At 57.0% G+C, this 22,589-nt stretch overlaps 1 protein-coding gene and 1 long non-coding RNA gene across 6 annotated transcripts in view; one reads left to right on the top strand and one right to left on the bottom strand.

The window, feature by feature from the left end:
• The window catches only part of MGAT3 (beta-1,4-mannosyl-glycoprotein 4-beta-N-acetylglucosaminyltransferase), a 57,286-nt gene extending 51,668 nt beyond the window's left edge, over positions 1-5,618 (top strand). For all 5 annotated transcript variants that reach the window (XM_086712224.1, XM_086712222.1, XM_086712225.1 and 2 more), the window contains one exon: positions 1,317-5,618. In XM_086712224.1, coding sequence (XP_086568350.1) covers positions 1,318-2,919 — 1,602 coding nt within the window. In that variant the 5' untranslated portion in view covers position 1,317 and the 3' untranslated portion in view covers positions 2,920-5,618. The remainder of the gene's footprint in view (positions 1-1,316) is intronic.
• A 1,937-nt stretch (positions 5,619-7,555) lies between these two features.
• On the bottom strand, positions 7,556-21,112 carry LOC147578879 (uncharacterized). Its single transcript, XR_015253291.1, has 3 exons — positions 20,954-21,112; positions 20,398-20,545; positions 7,556-8,129 (listed from the first exon to the last, which is right to left on the bottom strand). It is a non-coding gene; the product is annotated as an uncharacterized LOC147578879 (long non-coding RNA).
• Between the last annotated feature and the right edge of the window lie 1,477 nt (positions 21,113-22,589).

Raw genomic sequence — 22,589 nt, 5'->3', positions numbered from 1 at the left:
TGGTGATATATAAGACATTAGCCCTAGGGGAGACCGAGTGAGGAGTGTCTGGAACATTTACTTAAACTGTAAAAGACAGTATACAAGGCTGTCCATTCCACAGCCATCAACTAATTGATAAAATCGGGGCACCCGGGTGGCCCAGTCCGTTGACCGTCCCACTCTTGATTTAGGCCCAGGTCACAATCCCAGGGTCATGGGATCGAGCCCCGACTGAAGGAGGAGCCTGCTTAAGATTTTCTTTCTTCCCCCCCCACCCCCCGCTGCCCCTCTGCCCCTCTTCCCTGCTGGTGCTCTCTCTCTCTCTCTCTCTCTCTCTCTCCTAAATAAATAAATAAGTAAAAGCAAACGAATCGATAAATCACACTGCATAAATGAATAGAGAATGGTTGTAGTCATGACTCACTCATGAATAGACAGTGATTCATTCAAAATAACCATGGAATATTATGTGGGATTTAAAAGGAAATGGCAGATTTATTACTACTGATACGAAAGTCTGTTTCATCTGTCATTGATTGGGGAAAACAACTCGAGTGCGCTTAGTGTCCAGTATGATTCTATTTACGAACAATAGGAAACCAAGAACAGAAGTGTTGCCTATAAAACCCAGCAACACACGTCAGACAGGTCAAGCTGTGTGGGGAGACCGGTCTGGAGAGGGGGGAGTGAAACGGACACCTGTACTTACTCTTAAGTGTGTTAGAGTTCAATGTGTTTCCTTGAGGCCTGTGAATATTTTTCAGTGAAAAGGAACTAGATGTGTCAACATATCCACACCAACGGAAAAAGAACAGCACCCTGGGCGGTTCCGGGGCAGGGTGGGGTGGGGGGCAAGTCGGAGGCCGCACTCCCTCCCTTGGGGCCTGGGAGCCCCCCGGGGCAAGTTCAGCCCTGCCTGGTGTTGTTGCTGCTGGAGCAAAGCCTAGCGGTGCAGCTGGTCGGGTCAGGGTGGGCAGGCGGGGTAGAAGATCAGACTGCAGGGGAGGAGGGGGGTGTTTGACCTGGCAGTCTCTGGGGGGGCAGGGCTGAGCCAACAGGGAGGAGGTCCTGAGCCAGGAGGGGAATTTCCTTGACGGGGTGGGGCTGGGGGGCTTCCAGGGGTACTTGGTACAGCGAGTGGGATTCCCAGGCTAGACTTCTGGGGGACAGGAAGTGACCTCATGCAAGGGCGCCAGGCACTGGCCAGGACGTTCACAGACACGGTGGCGGCAAAGGCTTCCTCAGGCTCCCTTCCTTAGGAGAGGGGCCTCGGGCTCTGGTCACCCGGGTCTGCAGACCCCCTGACCCGTCTGCTGTCTCCCTCTTTACCGCAGAATGAAGATGAGACGCTACAAGCTCTTTCTCATGTTCTGTATGGCCGGCCTGTGCCTCATCTCCTTCCTGCACTTCTTTAAGACCCTGTCCTATGTCACCTTCCCCCGGGAACTGGCCTCCCTCAGCCCGAACCTCGTGTCCAGCTTCTTCTGGAACAATGCCCCCGTCACGCCCCAGGCCAGCCCGGAGCCGGGTAGCCCCGACCTGCTGCGAACGCCGCTCTATTCCCACTCGCCCCTGCTCCAGCCCCTGTCGCCGAGCAAGGCCACCGAGGAGCTCCACCGGGTGGACTTCGTGCTGCCCGAGGACACCACCGAGTATTTCGTCCGCACCAAGGCCGGCGGCGTCTGCTTCAAACCGGGCACCAAGATGCTGGAGAAGCCCCCCTCGGGGCGGCCCGACGAGAAGGCCGAGGGCGCCGACGGATCCTCGGCCCGGGGCCCCGCGCGGCACCTGCTGAGCACCCGCGAGCGCCCGGGGCCCCGCGGCGCGCGGCGCAAGTGGGTGGAGTGCGTGTGCCTCCCGGGTTGGCACGGGCCCAGCTGCGGCGTGCCCACCGTGGTGCAGTACTCCAACCTGCCCACCAAGGAGCGCCTGGTGCCCCGGGAGGTGCCGCGGCGGGTCATCAACGCCATCAACGTCAACCACGAGTTCGACCTGCTGGACGTGCGCTTCCACGAGCTGGGCGACGTGGTGGACGCGTTCGTGGTGTGCGAGTCCAACTTCACGGCGTACGGGGAGCCGCGGCCGCTCAAGTTCCGCGAGATGCTGACCAACGGCACCTTCGAGTACATCCGGCACAAGGTGCTCTACGTCTTCCTGGACCACTTCCCGCCTGGCGGGCGGCAGGACGGCTGGATCGCCGACGACTACCTGCGCACCTTCCTGACGCAGGACGGCGTGTCGCGGCTGCGCAACCTGCGGCCCGACGACGTCTTCATCATCGACGACGCCGACGAGATCCCCGCGCGCGACGGCGTGCTCTTCCTCAAGCTGTACGACGGCTGGACGGAGCCCTTCGCCTTCCACATGCGCAAGTCGCTCTACGGCTTCTTCTGGAAGCAGCCGGGCACCCTGGAGGTGGTGTCGGGCTGCACCGTGGACATGCTGCAGACGGTGTACGGGCTGGACGGCATCCGCCTGCGCCGCCGCCAGTACTACACCATGCCCAACTTCCGCCAGTACGAGAACCGCACCGGCCACATCCTGGTGCAGTGGTCGCTGGGCAGCCCCCTGCACTTCGCCGGCTGGCACTGCTCCTGGTGCTTCACGCCCGAGGGCATCTACTTCAAGCTCGTGTCCGCCCAGAACGGCGACTTCCCCCGCTGGGGCGACTACGAGGACAAGCGGGACCTCAATTACATCCGGAGCCTGATCCGCACGGGCGGCTGGTTCGACGGCACGCGGCAGGAGTACCCGCCGGCCGACCCCAGCGAACACATGTACGCCCCTAAGTACCTGCTCAGCAACTACGCCCAGTTCCGCTACCTGCTGGACAACCCCTACCGGGAGCCCAAGGGCACAGCGGAAGGTGGGCGGCGGAACAGGGGGCCCGAGGGAAGGCCGCCCGCCAGGGGCAGATCGGATGTGGTCGAAGGCTAAGGCTGCGAGATCTTCAAAGAGCCGGCGGGCGGGGTGGGGGGGGTGGCGGCAGCCCCTCCCGCTGTTTCCCTGCCTCCCTCTGCCGGCTGCCTGGTTCCCGAGAGGACCGAGCCCTTGGGAACCCAGGGCCAGGCCTGTGAGCTCACAAAGCATCCTTCCTCGTCGGGAGAGGGGAGTCCAGCCCTTCCGTCCACCCAGAGTGCTGTGGCCAGGAGGTGCCAACGGAGAGTGCATGACGGTTACTGGGTAGCCAGGGAGGGCGGGCAGGGTCGGGGAAGGGGACCCGCAGGAGAAGCTCCCCAGGCCAGCCACGTGGGAGCTGCGGCCCGGCCGGGGAGAAACCTGCCGTTGGGCCTCCTGGGGCTTTGGACCTGCAGCGGGAAGGTGGGCAGGCCGGGAGGTCCTGGGGCTCTGTAAATGGGTGCATTCGGGTGCAGGAGGAAGAGGGGACAGCAAGGTGGGAGGGATGTAAAGGAGCATCCAGCTGGGAGGAAGCGCAGTGTCCTCGGAAGGGCTGAGCCGGAGGGAGCAGGGAGCTCTGCCCGCAGGACGCCCCTGCGCTGGATAGCACCCGTGGGGTAGGGCCTGGAGTCTGCCAAAGCCCGGGGAGTCTTGCTTTTGGTTCCAAACCTGGCCTTGACATTCCGTCTTTCTTTTTATACTGTCGTCTTGTGGGCTGCCCGCTCAGCCCTCGCAAGGCCAAGACTCCAGTTCTCGGGGTGGGATGGGAGCCGGAGGCTGGACCGTCAAGCTGGCCTGGGAGGGGGCCTAGGGGAGGCAGAGGTTCCCCATCACCCCTTCCCACTGGGACCCACAGCCCCAGCCCTCCACCGTCTCTGATAGAGTCACCCTTGTGCCCCTGCTCGGGGCTGGCTAGAGCCAGGAAGGGCCCACAGGCTGCCTGGGACCAGGAAGGACTTTGAGGTCAGTTATGTCATCTCATTCCCCTCAGTTTATCTCATGGGGGCAGGGGATGTATCGGTTAGATTCTAAGCTGCTGCCATTAAGAGGCCCCCAAACACAATGGTTTAAGCAAGACAAGCTTGTTTCTAGCTTAACTGTCCAGAGGGAGATGGTCCGGATCCAGTAGGGCAGCTCTGCTTTTTCCCACATACACACCTTCCAGTTCTGGACAGAGCGGTGGCTTCAGCTCCCACCATCACATGTGCATCCCAGCCTGGGAGAAGCAGAGAAGGGCAAGAGAAGCACATGTCCTTTCCCGTTAAGGGCATGAGCCAGCATGCCATGGTCACTTCCGATCGCATCTCACTGGCCGGGTCTTAGTCACGTGGTCACAAGCAGCTGCAAGGGAAGCTGGGAAAGGGAGTCTTCAGCCACATGCCCAGCCTCAGCTTGAGAGTCCTCTTAGTAAAGGAAGGAGGAGAGCACGGAGACCAGGAGCGTCTTTGGCACAGAGGGAGGGGCATGGGGAGAGAGCGTCAGAATGACTAACACAGTCCTAGGATCCTCCTCTCAAGTTCAGAGCTCTTAGACGCACCTGCTCCTGCCCCCATTCACTGCCAGTCCAGAGCTGGTGTGGGGGGGGGGGGGGCAGTGAGAGCCTGCAGTTGAAGGAGGGGTGAGACACCGCCCTCCTGAGGCCCCCACAGATGTTCACCCAGCCATGCCAGGATGCAGAGCCTGCCTGTGGAGCGGGACATGTTTGTGTGTGCGTGTGTGTATTTATGGGCATGTGTGCATGTTTGGTGTGTACTTGTGTGTGTCTGTATTGGGGTGTCCCTGTAAATAGATGCTTCTGTATGGATGTGGGGGCAGGGCCCAGGTCTCCCCTTCCCCGGGACCTGGAGCCTGTGGCCACAGCCCCTCACAGCTCCCCCAAAGTGACTGAGGCACAAAGCCCTCGGGGAGCCTAGCAAGCAAGGCTAAAGGGGGATGCGGGGTCTGTCTGTCTGTCTTTCAGTCCAAGGAATGAGAATCCTCCGGGCCCGAGGGCTGAACAGCTGAGAGCTCACTACCTCCCCGGCCTGTTTTGGTCCCCACCATATCCTTCCATCCCATCCCACCCAGCCTCCAGCCAGGACTATCTCTGGGGGTCTTGTTGGGGTTTCCTGACGGGCCAGGAGGGGAGGGGGTCTCCTCTGCCTCAGCTCTGTCCAGAGAACTGTCTGGCGTGGGCGTGGTCTGGGGAGCTGGCCGCAGAGCAGCGTCCGGCCGGCAGGCATGAATCAGGTGGCAGGGCCCTATGGCCTCCAGTCTCCCACCCCAAGCAAGTCTTTAGGGTGCCCTGAGGGAAGCCCTCCCTTGGAGTTACAGCAGTCCCCCTAGTCCCTCTTGGATCTGAGAAGTGGCAAAAGAAATCAGGATGTCCCTGTGGCTCTGGGCCAACCCAGACCGGGGCCTGCCTTCCCAGCCACCTCTGCTTACCCCCTGGACAGGCAGTCTCTGGGGGCTCCTGAATCGTGCCTGAGTCCCAGCCCAGGGCCTCCCTCCTGAGGGCTTCCTCACCTCGCGCCCCTGGCACCCTCGGCTGCTATGGGCATGCCCCCTCCCCAGGCTGGCAGGGGTCCCTGGCCTCCAGTTCACCAGCTCCAGGGCAGGGGAAGGAAGAGGGGAGGAGCTCAGATCTGCCAGGACCCACCTTCCCTCTCAGACCCAGAACTCTGTTCGCGGTCACTGCCGAGTGGAGACCTGGCCATTGGGTGGAGACAGCAGCCATCAGTGGAGGGGGGGGCGGGGGGCAAGGCGTGGGGTTGAAGAGTTTCACATACACTCACATTCATACACTGGGAATTCTGGGGGGTGGGGGGTGGGGGGGCGGGCAGGGGAGCCCCGGGCCACTCCCCCAGTATGAAAGGAAACCAAACTGTGAATGTGTGAGGGCGGGCGCACTGCTGGCCCTGTCGCCATAACCAGGTGTCTTTCCCTGGGAACCACTGGCCCTATGACCTCTAGACTCAGGAGGCTCAGCCGGCCCACAGGTCATGTCCATTCCCAGGGGCAGGTGTGGGAGAGCTTTGGGGGCAAAGGTGACGGTTGGGGAGGGGATACAGGACTTCCCCAAGCAGAAGGCAAGGCCCTGGGAAATGTATAATTTAAGGACGCCAATGATAATAGTATTATTTTTTTTGTAAGGGAAAATCAATATGTACATTCTGAAATCATTTTCTCTGTAAATGGTTGGATTTCATTTCACCCTTAAAGGGATGCTTAAAGGAAAAGATAATATTAATAATAAAAACAGCTACAAAGTCTGAAAGGTGCGCGTGCGGGGCCAGTTTGGGGGTGCTCTGGGTCAGGGAGGGGTGCGAGGGGGTGGCTCAGGTCTTCCTAAAAACTTCCTCACCGCCAGCGCCGGGCCCACGGGGTGTGAGCCTCCCCACAGACGGACGGACGCTGGGCAGGAGAGGGGCGTGCCGAGCCCCGCACCGAGGAATGCACACACACGTGCACGCACCCACGCACAACCAGGGGCGCATCCTCCCCTTCCCCACCCCCACCTGGTGGAACCAGCTGGAAGGAGGGGCGCAGAAAGACGAGGTAGGTCCAGGACTGGCCACGCCACCCCCACCCCCACCCCTCCAGGGTGGACCTGTACCTCACCGGAGCGCCAGATGAAGGTTCTGGTGTCTACCCCCAAAGGAGAGCGGTTCTCAGTCCTGACCTCAGGGCGTCCGGACAAACCCTCCCGCTTCAGTGTTCTTCCCCTCTTTGCCTGTTACAGGTTGTTTCTTTCTTTCTTTCTTTCTTTTTCTTTCTTTCTTTCTTTCTTTCTTTCTTTCTTTCTTTCTTTCTTTCATTTTTCTTCCTTCCTTCCTTTTTCTTTTTCTCTTTCTTTTCTTCCTTCCTTCCTTTCCTTCCCTTCTTTCCCTTTCTTTCTTTCTTTCTTTCTTTCTTTCTTCTTTTTCTTTCAGGATTTTTAAAAAAGTAACTTACACCCAATGTGGGGCTCAAACCTACCACCCCAAGGTCAAGATTCGCAAGTTCCACCCACTAAGCCATCCAGGTGCTTCCCTGTCACAGGTTCTAAGGTCACACAGCCACTTGGTGGCAGAAGAGGGACCGCACCTGGATTCCCGGCACTGGTCCTGTCGCCAGCCCTTTGGAGCACGTGAAGACGGCACTGTCTCTCCCGTGGACTTGTGCTCAGATGGTGCCTGGAGCCAGGGAATGCGGGGGCCTTCCTGGAGGCTTCCATCAAGCCCATGGACGATGGTATCGTCCTCGGGAAGGAACCCTCTGGGTATTTTCCAAGGAGGGTCTCAGATGGTGATAGCAGGCACACTTTGAACTCTGCCTCAGTCCCCCGTGGGGTGGCTGTGCGGCCTCCCTGTTAGATGGGGAGACGGAGGCTGGAGACAGGGAGGAGAGACAGAAGTGTTGGTGGCCACGGCAGGGGCTAATGTCCCCTGAGCAGCCACAAGGTGCGCAGGGTGTCACATGCATAACTCAGATACGTGGCCTCCGGCCGTGCTGCCAATGCCCAGGAAGGCACCTGCTGTAGGTGCTTGGGGGGTTGGGGGTGGGGGGTGGGGAGTGTAATTCCACAGGCTTGGGGGAGAGTGGAGGAGATACAGACATCCCACCTAGCCAAAAGGGGGTGACGGTAACCCCTCTCCACTTGAGATCAAGTGTATAACCCTTAAATCATGTCCCAGAATGAATCGTCCTCATCATAGACTTTTACAGACGTTATTTATTGAGCGCCTATTCTGTGCCAGGCTCTGGGCTAAGAGATCTCCCTCCCCATCACTCCCATTTTACAGCTGTGGGGAGGGAGGCTTGGGTACATTAAGGCAGTGAATGCCACGCGCCCCGCCCCTCCCTGTGTCAGCGTCCGTGGTGGGGGATGGGGGGGGGAGGAAGATGAAGGCAGGAGGCGTGAGGATGCTCGTGACGTTCCACACTGATGTTCAAACACCATCCGAGCTCCTAATCAAGCCAGGCGTGGTGCCGGGTGAGGGGACGCCGAGTGAAGGCAGTCCCTGCTGTCAGGAGGATTACGGACAGTGGGAAACACCAACAGGTAAGCGCCACGTCAGTGCGGTGAGGTGAGGGCTGGCGTGAAGTCGTCAGAGCCGAGGAAGCCGGCTGTGAGCGGCTGTGAACATCAGATACGACTGTCTTCCTCCACGGGCCATCCAGGGAGCTGGATGTACTGTTCTGGCGGGCTCCGCGGCCTTGGAGGGGACGCCTATTCTCTCCAGACGCAATCTGCTTATAAAAATGGTCCATAGAGAGCTTTACTGCATCTAGAGGACAACATAAAAGACAGGGAAATGGTTTACAACCTGTAAAGCTCCATCAGGATGGGGGAGACCAGAGCAAGCCCGGTGACTGGGTAACAGCAACCACTGAAGTGCTTCTAGAGTTGCCCTCCAGCTCGGGGCTTGAGCTGTGGGCAGTTGAAACTCCCAAGCCCTGGGGCACCTGGGTGGTTCAGTCCAACTTGACTTCGACTCAGGTCATGATCTCATGGTTTGTGGGTTTGAGCCCTACTTCGGGCTCTGTGCTGACAGTGTGGAGCCTGCTTGGGATTCTCCCTCCTCCTCTCTTCCCTTCCCGCCCTCCCATCAAAATAAGTAAATAAACTTAAAAAAAAAACAAAAACAGGGGCGCCTGGGTGGCTCAGTTGGTTAAGTGTCTGACTCTGGCTCCGGTCATGATCTTGTGGTTTGTGAGTTCGAGCCCCGCGTCGGGCTCGGTGCTGACAGCTCGGAGCCTGGAGCCTGCTTCGGATTCTGTGTCTCCCTCACTCTCTGCCCCTCCCCTACTCACAATCTGCCTCTCTCTCTCTCTCTCTCTCAAATAAATAAACATTAAAAAACAAAAACAAACCCTGAAGGCCTGACATCCTGGAGCCCACTGGGAGTCCCCACCTGGGCACCCCACATCATGGAACATCCACGCATCTGTGGTTACCATTCACAGCAGTGAAAAGCCTTCCCCTGGGGCCAGCTCTCTGGCCAGCATCCTCGACCCCTCGTGTGCTGTTCTAGTGAATTCCCAGACACTCAGTTATGGCAGGAAACTAATGCTTTTAAATTACAATAATTTTTTTAAGTTTCATTTTGTAGTTTACTCCATCAAATATTTACTGCTTCAACACAAACCACCCTGAAATCTAACACAATTGATTTGTTGACGGTTCCACAATTCGATCTAGGCTCAACTGAACGGTTCTTCTGCCTGGCAGCGCGTGGGCAGCTGCTTCAAGGATGTGCCCACCTGCTCAGGCCTGACCTGGATTATTGGTGACAGAGGAAGGGATAATTCACAAAAGAATGAGCCTGTCAGCCAGTCACTGCTTATGCAGGAGACACACAGGGCTTCACACAAACAGGCCCCCTGCCTCCTGCCATAAAAACATTGCTTGAACCTCACCTCAGGGAAGCATCACACAAATTCAAGTGGAGGGACGATCCGCCCGCAAACCTGACCTCTCGTATACTCCTCATTTCCTGCGTTTGTAGGAAAAGTCTGACCCTACATCGGTACCACAAACCACCTCTCAGACACCTATCCTAGACTGCTGAAAGCTACTGTGGCAAACCATCAACAGTGGCACAAGTCCTTCCACCGGGGCCTCGGCGTGTGGCCTCATTGTTCCCGTCATCCCGGCCGCCCAACGTGTTGTGTGAGCCCAGCCAAGACCAGAAGCGCTTCCCGGCCCAGTTCAACCTAAACATAAATCCAGTCTCGTGAGCTCAATTGCTTTAGCCACCGGGGGTGGTTTGTTACGCAGCCTGATTGTGGCCATAGGTGACTGACGCAGTTGGCTTTCAGTTAATGACGAAAGCCCGACCCAAACGAGGCAAGCAGCGGAGTTTATTGGCTCGCTGACATGTTAGTTTAGTAACAAGAAAGGCTTCAGGTACAGCTGGAGGTGGAGCTCACTCCCACACTGTCGTCCAGCTCTCTCTGTGGCTCGGCTCAGCTCCACTTCCTATCCTGTGTTGTCCCTATTCTCCGACAGCCTTAAAACCCTCATGCCTGCAAGATGGCTGCAGCAGCTCCAGGCCTCGCGGCATCCCATCTTGGGTACTTAGTACAGAAGAAATAGAGCTCCTCTCCCCTAAAAGTCCCGGGCCTGCAGGCCATTGACTTGGATAAAGTCACGTGATCATCCCGGGGCCAATCGGTGAGACTGGAGAGGGGCTGGGCGGGCTATGCTCATTAGCCTTCTTCGACCAGAGGAAGGAGGATGCCCAAAAGAAATGGGGGGCATCAAGGTCACCACTGGCACAACCTTAGTTGCCTCCATCAGGTCTTTCACCGGCCCCTGGCCAAGTCGGTCTCCCGCATCCTCATCTGTGAAATAAAGACCTTCATGGGACAGACTCTAGAGCGGTTGTAAGGGCACTCAGAACTTGGAACAGAGCCTGGAGAATCGGGAGAGCTTCAAAAGTGGGAGCAGTCATCATCATGACTCTGGCCGCACCCCCCATTTCCTCACGTGGTGCACCTGACACACAGGTCACGCATCCCTTCTCCACACCCCCTTCCTCAGCCGCTGTGACTTCCTCTACCTCCTTCTTTTTTTTTATTTTTTTAATTTTTTTTTCAACGTTTATTTATTTTTGGGACAGAGAGAGACAGAGCATGAATGGGGGAGGGGCAGAGAGAGAGGGAGACACAGAATCGGAAACAGGCTCCAGGCTCTGAGCCATCAGCCCAGAGCCCGACGCGGGGCTCGAACTCACGGACCGCGAGATCGTGACCTGGCTGAAGTCGGACGCTTAACCGACTGCGCCACCCAGGCGCCCCTACCTCCTTCTTGATGTTCCTTCTCGGGTGCCTTCCTGGCACCCTTTTACCCCATGCGCCCCTTCAATAAGGGGGCTCCCCAGGGCCTCATCCTGGGCCCACTGCTCTGCTTACTGTTCTGGACTCCTGCAGAGGTAGGGCTGGCCCAGCCTCTCCAGAGTCCTCCCCAGTGAGCATCCAGCCCATGGATCCAACTGCTCATTAGATGAGTCCCCAAGGTGTCAAGGTCACCTCAAACGAAAAGCAGCTCCAGAGAGCTGGGCACACAGTAGGCACTCAGTAAATGCTGGCTGCAGTGGACATTTACGGTTCCTCTTCTCGGCATCTCTTCCTACCAGAATTTCTCGATCGTGTGCTTTGGTGGGGATTGACACAGACACACATGCACACTCACACATGCACACACCCAGCTCCTAAGGTAGCCCTGAAAGGCTCCGCCAGTTTGTACAACCCACTGCCCGGTCAGGGCGATTACTTTAGGGATGGACGAGTGGCCCAATCCAGACTAGTGATACAGAAAAAAAAAAACTGCTGGAAGCTTCTGGAAAAGAAGTTCTCTTCTTCAAGAATGATGGGGAGGGGCGCCTGCGTGGCTCCGTCGGTTGAGCGTCCGACTTCGGCTCAGGTCATGTTCTCATGGTTCGTGAGTTCAAGCCCTGCATCGGGCTGGCCGCTGTCAGCACAGAGCCCGCTTCGGATCCTCTGTCCCCGTCCCTCTGCCTGTCCCCCTCTCTCCGTCCGTTCCCCGCTTGCGCTCTCCCCCAAATAAATAAATATATTTTTTTAAATTTGATGAGGAAAGGGGAAAGAGCCCTCACCACCAGAAATAAAAGGAGAGGGAGGAGCATACAGCTGATAGCACTGGCTGGTGTGTGGAACCTTCCCTGAAAGCCACACTGTTAGGACTTCTCAATTACACGAGCCAATACATTCCCTTTGTGAAAGACACTTTGAGCTGGGCTTTCTGCTATTTACAGCGGAAAACATTCTAACTCCTCTCAAGAAAACCTTCTTCTCTGAGTTCAGGCACACTGTTCTCTTAGCCCAGAACCTTCTGCCGCCATTTTGTTTCTGACGCTTGCTCACTCTTTCAGGCTCAGGTGTCAGGTTCTCCAGGAGGCCTTGTTAGGACGGCCCCGCCTCTACCTCCCCACACCCAGATTAGGTGCTGATCCTCTGGGCTCCCATTATGCCTCGGACGTCTCCAGTGCTGCCCTTTCCACATGGTCTTAGGATTGCCTGCTTTTGGGTGTGGTCTCCCACGCTTGGGAGCAAACAGTTCCTAGCACGACTCAACATCTATTTGGGGAATGAGCAACTAACAGGCGAATGCCACTAATAAGTGGAGGCACTGGGATTTGAACCCAGGACTGTCTCCTACGCTGTCCAACACCCACCAGAGACCCTGCTCCCTGAACACCCCACTCTGCCTGCCCAAGCACTGGGGTCCTGTCACATACAACCTGCCATCTGAGGGCAGTAGGTGTTCTATGGCCCAAGCTTCCTCCCCTGAAGGGCCTTGCCCACGGGATTAGCTGTGGCCACGCCTCTTGGCCAAGATTTGCCACTTCCTTTGATATCACACTGGATCAGTCCCCATGCCATAATGAGAACATTCAGCATGTCCCATGCAGCGACCTTTCTGAAGACCCAGGATGCCTCATGCCAGGCCCCAGTTTGGATTGCTCTGCCTTCTAGAAGTTCACATGGGACACGGCCAGGCCCTTATCCACGTGGCCGCCCATCAACTAGTCAAAAATAGCTGTCTCCGCTCCCTGATCTGCTCTGCCAGCCAGCCCACTGCTGTCCAGTAATGAGACTTTTAGACTCTTTGCCATTTGGTTCTGTAAATATTGGCCAGGGTCTGGGGTGCAGGTTGGTGGTGGGAAAAAGAAACAACATTCTTGAGATTTGTAGAAGGCAGGAAACCTGACTCTGTCATTCCAGCCCATTGTGACAGGGTCCTGGGGCAGAGGCTCCAAACGGGGTCGCTCAGTTCTAGAACGCTCTTGAGGGACACCTGGGTGGCTCAGTCAGTTAAGCATCCAACTTCGGTTCAGGTTGTGATTTCGCAGTTCGTGAGTTCGAGCCCTGTGCTGACAGCTCAGAACCTGGAGCCTGTTTCAGATTCTGTGTCTCCCTCTCTCTCTGCCCCTCCCCTGCTCTCTCTCTCTCTCAAAAATAAATAAACATTAAAAAAAATTAGAAAGTTCTCGAAGGGTCCCCTTGATCGCCAGCATTTAAAACAACCTGATTAGGATGCTTAGAACCAATTTCATTTTTGCAAATCAGACTCATCTCTCAGGAAGCCGCCATGCTAATGCAGTTAGGTGTGCAACCCCACTCCGTGACAGTGAGTTTTTCTAGTCGGTCACCCCTCTTCCCACCCACTGTACCCATGCCACCTCTTCTGCCAGTACTTAACCTTTCAGCTCAACCCTGCACTCGCTCACTGACTGCACGCCATATGACAGGCCCCAAGGAAGATACAGAAACGGAGAAGACACACTTGCTGCCCTCTAGGAGCTCAAAATCGACTTGTAAGTAAGGCCACGGTTTCTCGACCTCGACGCTAGTGACCTCGTGGCCAGATGATTCTGTGTTGGGGGGCCTGTCCCGATGCATTGCAGGGTATTAGCAGCATCCCTGGCCCCTACTTACTGGATGAATCCGCTCCCCCGAGTGTGACAACCACGCGTGTCTCCAGACATCGTCAAATGTCCCCCGGAAGCGGAATCAGGCACTTTCCATACGTTACTTCATGTAATCTACATGGTATCTAGGGGGGTTACGCCTTACCAGCCTGCAAGGTTGTAGGGGTGGGGAGGCTAGGATCCGGGGAAATTAAGGGTATAAATTGCTGAAAGCCACACAGCTCCCCATGGGACTTAGAGGACCAGGGCCTCCACCACCCTTCGCACGGTGCTGTGCTGCCTCCTAGTGGGAGAGCCAGGCATGTCCACAACCGGCGGTTCCCTCCTTTCCTTCCTTCCTTTTACCCAACTGGACGCCAGGTGGGATTTCAGAGGGCGTATAAAGCAGACGCCGCAGAATGGAAGGATGTATATACACATACGTGTGTGTGTATATATCATAGAATCACAGAACATTATGAAGAGAAAGGAAAACCGAGACCAGGAAATACACAGAATGATGAAGGCCACGCGAGGGGGACATCCGTGTGGTGAAGGCATGTGGCGCAAAGGGCGACGTGCTCTTCTAGCCCTTCGGCAGACGAGGAAAGGAAGGTTCCAGAGCCTGCACAAGACGTGGCGGGGCCCAGAAGGTGAACACCTCTGGAGCGTCTGTTCCCTACCTGGCGGGGCTGGGTGTGACTTCCGCTGGGGCCCTGTGGCGCTCACCGGATCCTGCTGAGCTGTACTGACACGGCGGGCGCTTAACAGCTCATCCCTCCTCGGGCGGCCGGCTCCCAGCCCCACTTGCGTCAGTAGTGGTGGCTGACGTTGATATCCACCCACCAGCACGTCCCCAGTCAGGCCCCAGAGACCCCCGCACTCTGGCAGACCAGGGCCACCACCTTCCTTAGGGTCCATTCGTCCCCCTCGGAGTCACTGAGGGCAGAGGCCCATCGCGCTGTGTCAGTGGGAGGCTTTGCCGGGTGGCGTCGTCAACACTCTTGGAAGTCCTGAGCATGTTCTTGGTTTCAGCTCATGTCAGGATCTCACAGGTTCGTGGGATCGAGCCCCGTGTCGGGCTCTGCGCTGACAGCAGGGAGCCTGCTTGGGATTCTCTGTCTCCCTCTCTCTGCCCCTTCCCCACTCCCCCATGCACTCTCTCTCTCTCTCTCTCTCTCAAAATAATAAGAAAACATAAAAAAAAAAGGGGGGGGGGTGCCGAGGTGGCTCAGTCAGTTAAGCATCCAATTTCAGCTTCGGTCATGATCTCACGGTTCGTGGGTTCGAGCCCCGTGTTGCGCTTTGTGCTGACAGCTTGGAGCCTGGAGCCTGCTTCAGATCCTGTGTCTCTCTCTGCCCCTCCCCTGCTCGCACTCTTTCTCTCTCTCTGAAAAATAGACATTAAAGAACGGTGTTAAAGAAAAAGAACAGGACCAGGCTGTCCTGGGTTTCACCAATCTGGTCCTGGGTTTCACCTCACTGATCTGAGAAGAGGGGCCTCAGGCCTGCCTGTTTCTGCCTGCTCTCCTGGCCGGTTTCCTCCTCTGACCATCCTCGGATGTGAGAATGGCTTTCCCATCACGGTGCCGTATTTAGAGAGGGTCCTCCCATCCTCCCGCCCGTACCAGCTGTGGAATTGCCGAGACACCTGGGGGAGGAAAGGCTGTTCTGCCAATCAGCCCAGCCCAAGGACATCGGCGGGTCAAGTTCTAAGACTCAAAGGACCAAGAGCATGTGCAAACATCACGACTTCTCCAAACCACACTCAGCGTCATCCCAAGCTCTGCGCAACCTCTGGAGTATGCCTTGTCTTAATTACTGTGTTGCCGTACGTCCCAGACTCTGACCTGGAAATCATACCTTGCTCTCCCTTCTCCGTCTTCCAGCCTCCCCCGCCAATCCACCCTCCGGGCAGGGCCACTGCACTGCCAGCCCACACAGGCCGCTGTGCAAACTGTCCAAAGGGATTAGCTGCTCCTTAGCAGAAGAGGGGGCTGGGGAGCCCAATGCTGCCAGATGTCTTAAGCATTTAAGCAAACGCGGAAAGCTCTTATAATTTTCTGGGTCTTACAAAGCTCTTTGCGGGGCGAGAACAGTCCCGCACGTACACCTGTTTGCCCCTGGAGGAGATGGAGGCTGTAACCAGCCTGAGTGGTGCTGCCTCATCTGTAAAGTGGGTCACTGATATCCAGTGGGTCGATGGGTAGAAAGGATGTAAAGGGACACTGGCTGAGATTCACTGAGCGACTGCCCTGGGCTGGACACTGTACTCAGCCTCCCCACCCTTCTCCTACGTTCTGAACCTCACAGAGGTGGTACACGTGGCAAGTGGGGGAGCTGGGAGCTGGGCTCTAAGCCTGCCCATCTGCCAGTCCTGGCCCCCACTCCTGCTGCCTGCCAAGGGGAGGGTATTCCGTGAATGAGCTTACAGTCTCTGTGCCCTTCTCAACACCACCTGGCACTATGTGGGCAGCAAAGATTTCACAGGCTAATGGGGGAATCTCACTCCTGGCCAGGGATATCAGGTTTTGGTTTGGTGAATACAGGATCGATGACGTCTGATGACAGCAAACTCCATCGGGAGGGAGGCGGCTCTCTCGGAGAGATTTCCAGGTCCCTGGCAGGCTCACGTCCCAGAGCTTCGTTGATCCGTTACGGTTACTGCCAACTCCTCCATTACTCCAGCAGAGCGGGTAAAGGAGTGTCTGCACCCTTACTCCACCCTGGGTCCTCCCCTGGCAAGGTTGGGAGGTGGAGGGGGGGTGGGCTGGGGTGAGCTTTCCGTCTTGTCATCCAGTAGCCATTTCCCTCCCATTCAAAGCACCCAGCATTTAAAGAGGGTCGCGGGGCGCCTGGGTGGCGCAGTCGGTTAAGCGTCCGACTTCAGCCAGGTCAGGATCTCGCGGTCCGTGAGTTCGAGCCCCGCGTCAGGCTCTGGGCTGATGGCTCGGAGCCTGGAGCCTGTTTCCGATTCTGTGTCTCCCTCTCTCTCTCTGCCCCTCCCCCGTTCATGCTCTGTCTCTCTCTGTCCCAAAAATAAATAAAAAACGTTGAAAAAAAAATAAATAAATAAAGAGGGTCGCAATGTTGTGTGCCTTACAACACTGCTGGGCAAAGCAAAGGGCTGGAGGCTGGAAAGACCCAGGCTGCAGGCACTCACCCTTTCTGCCTCCAGCAGGGGAGCCTGGAGCTGCCCTGCGTGCCCCCTCCCCTCCCCACCCCCCTCAGTAAGCAGCATCGGGGAATTCACTCCTTTGAGGGCTCACTCCCTCTGGCACTTCCAACTCCTCTGCCTCAACTGGCTCCTCTCTTCCCCTCCCCAGCCTGGAACGGTACCAGCACACCCCCAGCCCGACCCAACCGCTTTTTCTTCAACTGTCCTCTCATCTCACTCACCCTTTCTCCTGCCAGCAAAGTCACGGTCTCCCTTTCCACCTCCCCAATTACTCTCTATAGCCGCTGGGTTCTCAGTGAACCGGTCTGAGACCAGCACCTAACTGGGCAAACTGGCTGGGGCCCTGGCCTCCGTGGCCACCCTCTCCTCTCCCCAGGCCTCCATGACACCCCCGTCTTCTGCGGTGTCCTTTGCTTCCTGGGCCTTAGCTGTCAGTGTCCCCAGGGGCTCCTTGTCCCTGTCTTCTTCCTCCACCCTTGCCTCTAGTCACTTCATCTATCCCGGGACAGTTCAAGCCCCAGAGCGGAGTTCAGATCCTAGTCCTGCTGCTTATGGCTCTTTAAAGTCCTGCCTCCTTGGATGTACCTGGCACAGGGACATTCTCATCCTCACACGGCTGTGATGAGGGTTAGGGGGTTGTGTGTGCAAGAGATGTCGGCACACAGGAAGCGTTGGGCTCACTCCTACCGTCCGCTGATGGCTCTCTCAAAGGGGCGCCGAAGTGGCCTGGGGCCCAGCTCCTGCAGGTCTCAGCCTGTCAATCTAGTCCCCGTAAAAGGGCCAGGCAGCTCTTTCTAAGACGGAAGGCTGATCGTGGCTGGGACTTTCCCCTGCTGTTGGCTCAGGGTCAAATTCCTGGCTGTGGCCTGCTGCCTTCCTCCCCAGCCTCATCTCGGGCCTCTCCTGAGTTCTCTGGCTCTAGTCCTTTGAACTCTGCAATGGGCCGAGACTCCATCCTCTGCCCGGACCACTCCTGCCCCCCTACCATCACCTGGACTCCCTAAGGCCTTAGCCATAGTTTTAATTCTCATTGCAGATACACACTTAATATATACACAGATATACACTGCTTCTCTCTTTCTCCATCCTAGCATGAGTCAGTTTCAAGGTCTGATTGCTTAGGTACTTTAATGAATCCCCATTTTTGAGTGTAGAAACCAAGACTCAGAGAGGTTGAGCACGTTGCTGAAGGACACCCAGCGGTCAGGTAGCAGAGCTGGGACTTGAACCCGTGACCGACTCCAGACTAACGGTGCCAGTGCCTGAAGCACGCCTCACCGGCTATCACTTCCTTTCCGAGAAACCTTAGCATGCTCACGGTCCAGCTTTGGGTCTCAACCCTTCGCTTCTGTAGCCAGTGGGTGCTCACCCAACCTTGCTTCTTCACTGGGTCACAGCATCTTCTGGTTCCCAGAGCACCTGTGAAGGCTTCTCTCCTAGCACCTGCGTACCTGTCTGTCTCCACCCCCCTGCCCCCCCACCCCCAGCCTTCTTGAGGACAGGAACTGCGTGTTTTACATCTGCATCCCCACCTCTAACCCTGGCTCACACTAGGTGCTCACTAAATGCTGAACAATAGACTGCTTGGGAACAACAGTGTTGATTCTCACGGTCACTCAGCAAAAACATTTTGTTCATTTTGTTCCTGTATCCTGCCTTAGCCCTCTGGGGCCCGGACCCTTGGCCACGGAGGCTTTCAGGGCTGGAGGGCCCTAGCTTGAGACTCCCGGAATTCCTGCCCTGGAACTGGTGTCCTGGGTTTCCAAAGTCTGTTTGTGATATTCCCACATCCCTGTCCACTCACGAGAGAGAGAGAGACACCGACACCTCATGATAATACAAGCCACCCACCACTTACTGTGTGCTCACCGGGTGTCAGGCTCCCGATGACACCTTGCATGCCCTCTCACATTTAACCCTCAACAGCCCAAGGAGGCAGCTCTTTATCTCTATCTCCAGCTCACAGATGGGGAAAGCAAGACACGCAAAGCTTCAATCACTTGCCCCATGCCCGTCGCCGCCCCACTGCCCCTTTCAAAGGCAACTAGACTTGACTGACCTGACTTGGGGAAATGGTCTCTCTCTCCCAGTCCCTCTACCTTTCTGGAAAATATCCCTTCATCCATTCACTCTGCAATGAAATGTCTACTATTGGTGTGAGTCACGGCTCTGATGAACAAGGGCTTCCCTCTTGCCCTCCATCCGTGACCCCATAACACACCATTTGCCAACATCCAGATGTGTGACTGGGAGTTAGGTCAAAGCTGCAATATCTTAGAGATCCCAGAGGACCCTTTGTCCCATCCACCCGGCAGAGCCCTGACATTTGGGGCAGTGCTCCTTGCCAGGGGTCTCAGACCTACAAAGGAACCATGGATGTGTGCCTGCCCCGCTTCTCCAACCCCCACTCCCCCACCATTGTCATGGGAGCACTGGGAACAGGAATGAGTGCTCTGAGTCTGGAAGTAAAGAAAAGACCCAGAAGAGTCTGGGGAAGCTGATCTGAAAGGCAGGCCCCCCGGGGGCCTCCCCCCTTCCGTCCTAAAAATAATATTCTATAGAGCAGGAGGGTCAGGAGGGATACGAAAGGTCACCTAGTCTTCCAGCTGGAAATGTCACCAAATAGATTTATTTGGGTCACAAAATTATTTCTTTATCGAGCAAAGTAGGGCAGCCTGGAAGAGTGGAAAGAACACACGTTTTGGTGTAAGACAGATATGCGTTCCACCGCGAGCTTCCCAGCTGCCTGGCTCAGTATCAGAGAAATTAGCAAACCTCTCTCAGTGTTGGATTTCTCATCTGTAAGATGGGGATAACGATGCCTACCAAGCAGGGCCGCTGGGCCTGGACATAATACAATGTTTGTAAAGTAGTCAGTCCAAATGGCTGGCACACCAGAGGCGCTTCATAAAGGCGGCTGTAAGTGCTGGGGCCGCTGCACTGGAGCTTGAGGGAGAGAATTGCTGAGTTTCTTCCTCCAGCCCTGGGGGATCCAGCCCCAGCCTAAGAGCCCAGGCTCCACACCACCATTGGTCCTAAGTCTTAAGCCTCCCTCCTTGAGGCCCCCAACTGGGCCCTCCCTTTCCCAGAAGCCCTAGGGCTCACCATCCCTCAGTGCTGCGGGGCTCCCCATATCACAGGGAAGTCTCCCCTCATCTGAGTGGAGACCTTAGGCCTCTGGAAAACAGCCTTCTTCTGGAACACGCGGAACATGCTCCTAACTGAACTGGAGCAGGGAGGCAGCAGGGTAGTTGCTCAGGCAGCAGCCGGAAGCCACGGTGACCCTTCTTTCTCACACCCTATGTGAGCAGTGGCTCTAGCTCCAAAGACTTCCAGGATCTGACCACTTCCTCCCTCCACTGCCGCCTCCCCTGGTTTGAACCCCTGTCTCCCCTGGGGTCCTGCAACAGCTTCCTCAACCAACCTCCCTGCTTTAGCGCTTGGTGCATTCGGTTCTGCTCAAGCCAGACCGACCCTGCGACAATGGAATTCAGGGAGGGACCCTTTTCACGAAGACGGAGCAGAAACGGAAGAGGAAAACCCCGGCTCCTCCTAAAGCCGAAGCCGAAGCAAAGGCGTCGAAGGCCGAGAAGGTGGCACGGAATGGTGTCCACAGGCACCAAAAAGAAGGTCCGCATGTCGCCCACTCCGTGTAAAAGAGCAACGCCCTCCCTCCCACCACACTCCCTTCCCTCCATCCTCCCACCTGCAGGAGGGCTCCCAGCTCGCCTCACCACCTGCGTCAGCCCCCACTAGATGACCCAACTTGATCCTTCTGTTCCCTGCAACACCGGTGGCAGTGCCCTGCACGTTAGAGACCCCTGAGGAGGACTGGATGCGTGAATCAATGAGTGGATGGTAACTGCTCCTCAACACCCATCCCCTCCTGCTGGATGCCCGTTAGTCCCCACAACAGCCCCAGGCGGAGGTTAGGAAACTTGCCAGAGGGCAGAAGTCCTTCAGTGGTGCAACTGGAACTGGGGGTCCCCAGGGGCCTGACTCCCAACGCTCCTTGGCTTCGCTTGGCACCTGGACACGCTGCGGGCAGGGGCCTCACGGATTCCAGAAGGTGTGGGTCGCGCCCCCAGATCTGGTGAGAGACAGAGAAGCAAACGGGTACATTAAACAGCAGTGCCCGGCAAATAACTGGTGCCAGTAAATACGATTTGTTGTTGAAAGGGTTAGGAGCCCCAACAGCAGTGTGCAGACATTTCTGTGCGGCCCAAAGGAGGCGCCTGTGCTGGACGCCCGAGGAGGAAGGTGCTGGAAAAGACGTCCGGAGGGAACAACTGCGGTGGACCTTCAAGGGTAGGAGTTTGCCGCGAGCCGAAGGGCCCGCGGAGCAGGAAGAGCCCCGAGGGGTGAAAAGAACGCGATCTGAGAAAAATGGGACTTGAGGAGCTTTGACAGCCATGACAGAGAATAGTAGTAGTGTCAGACTTCGCCAGGTGTCCCCACGGCCCCAGCCCGAGATCGGCAGTCGGTGCTGGGGCCTGACCTGACCGCCTGACAGGTTACGAGGCTGGCAGCGGGTGGGGGTCGGCCCGACGCAGCCCGGTCGCTGGACGGCGAGGCCACCCGGGTGCCAGTCCGCCGCCCCACTCCCGCCCACGGCGCGGTCGCTCTCCGGGTGGGCGGGGCCCGAACGGCCTCGGCGGACCGGTCCCTGGGGGACGTCACGCACGGAGGCGGGACCGAGACCGCCTGAGGGGGCGTGGCCCGACGAGGCTCCTGGCCCCGCCCCGAGAGAGGCCTCGGCCGCGGAGAACGGAAGTCCTTCCGCCTCCGCCCGCCCCCACGCTCCCTTCAGTCCCTCCCCTCAGCTCCGTGCGCAAGGTCGTGTCCCGGAAGTGAAGGGGCCATGTTGGTGGGTGACCCCGGGAAAGGTACCGGGCGAGAGGCGAATCGCGAGGAGTGGTAGCGCGCGCAGTCCGCGGGTGAGTGCGGGGAGGAGCCGGGGCCCGGGGCTCGCCGAGCCTCTGCGCAGGGCCGCGCTGGCGCCCCCCACCCCAACCCGGCCAGCGGGGGTCTCGCCCAGACCGCTCTAGTTTCCTCCCGGGTGGCCGCACCCCAGTCTCCGGAGGCCTCCCGGGGCCCCCCCCCGAGCCGGCCTGCCCCAGCCCGGGCCCTCCCCATCCCGCCTCGGCCCGGCCCCTAGGGTCGAGGCAGGAACTGGGGACCGGCCAGGGCTCAGTCGCCCAATCGCCGATCGACCTTGTAACAGCCCTCGCGTGACAATCGCCTCCAACCTCATAAAGCACTTTTCCTGTTGATTTTCTGGGTTCATCTCTCCTATTCCGGGAGGCCCTTGGGGCCGAGGGGAGCTCTTCTACAATTGAGGAAAAAAGGACAGGGACAGTGGCTTTGCTCGAGCTCGCGCAGAAAGTTGGTGAGGCCGGACGCTGATGGCTAACTGACTTCGGGCCCAAAGTTCAGATATTTTTACCAAGTACCTCCCCCATTCGATCTCATTTCTTTATTTTTGAAATAGGGGTGATCATTTCTCCCACATAGGGACTTTGCTTCTTTCATCCAACTTATTTTTTGAGGCCCTTATATGTGCCAAGTGCTGTGCTGGGAAAGTTTGTAGCGCACCCCTGTCCTACGTGGTAAGGCCCCAGCGAATGGTAATTGTCCTTACAGAGGCAGGCAGAGTTGGGGGCAGGAATGCAGCCCCCCTTTCCAGCTATGTGCCTGTGGGCAAGTTACTTCCCTGTGGGAGCTTCAGTTTCCCCCACTTAAAATGGGGATGAGGACGCTGGGGTTGTTGACAGAATGAGACGCGTTATTCTGTGGAATGTGCCTGAAACATGCCTGATACATAGTAAACCCTCCGTAAGTGTTCACTGTCAACGTTAGGACCCCTGATCACCTCCTAGGTTTCTTCATTTAAATGTAATGGATGACAAAGCATTTTATAAATGACACTCAGTATTTGTGTAAAGGTTCATTGTTACTGAAGGCAGATGGTGGCGGTTCACGCAAAACTAAATCTACTATTTATTGGGCTGGGGGCCACTAGTAATAGCCGGCCGTGATAGCGTGCTTCTTTGTAGGTGCCAAGCACTATTCTAGACCCATTTACATACATTAAGTCATTTAATCCTCGTACCAACCGAATGGGCAGAATACAG

The sequence above is a fragment of the Puma concolor genome, chromosome B4 (assembly GCF_028749965.1).
Source record: "Puma concolor isolate L17-30 chromosome B4, mPumCon1.1.hap2, whole genome shotgun sequence".
NCBI classification, from domain to species: domain Eukaryota; kingdom Metazoa; phylum Chordata; class Mammalia; order Carnivora; family Felidae; genus Puma; species Puma concolor.
The sequence above is the reverse complement of the archived record's forward strand: the minus strand, read 5'-3'. Positions and strand labels throughout refer to the sequence as shown.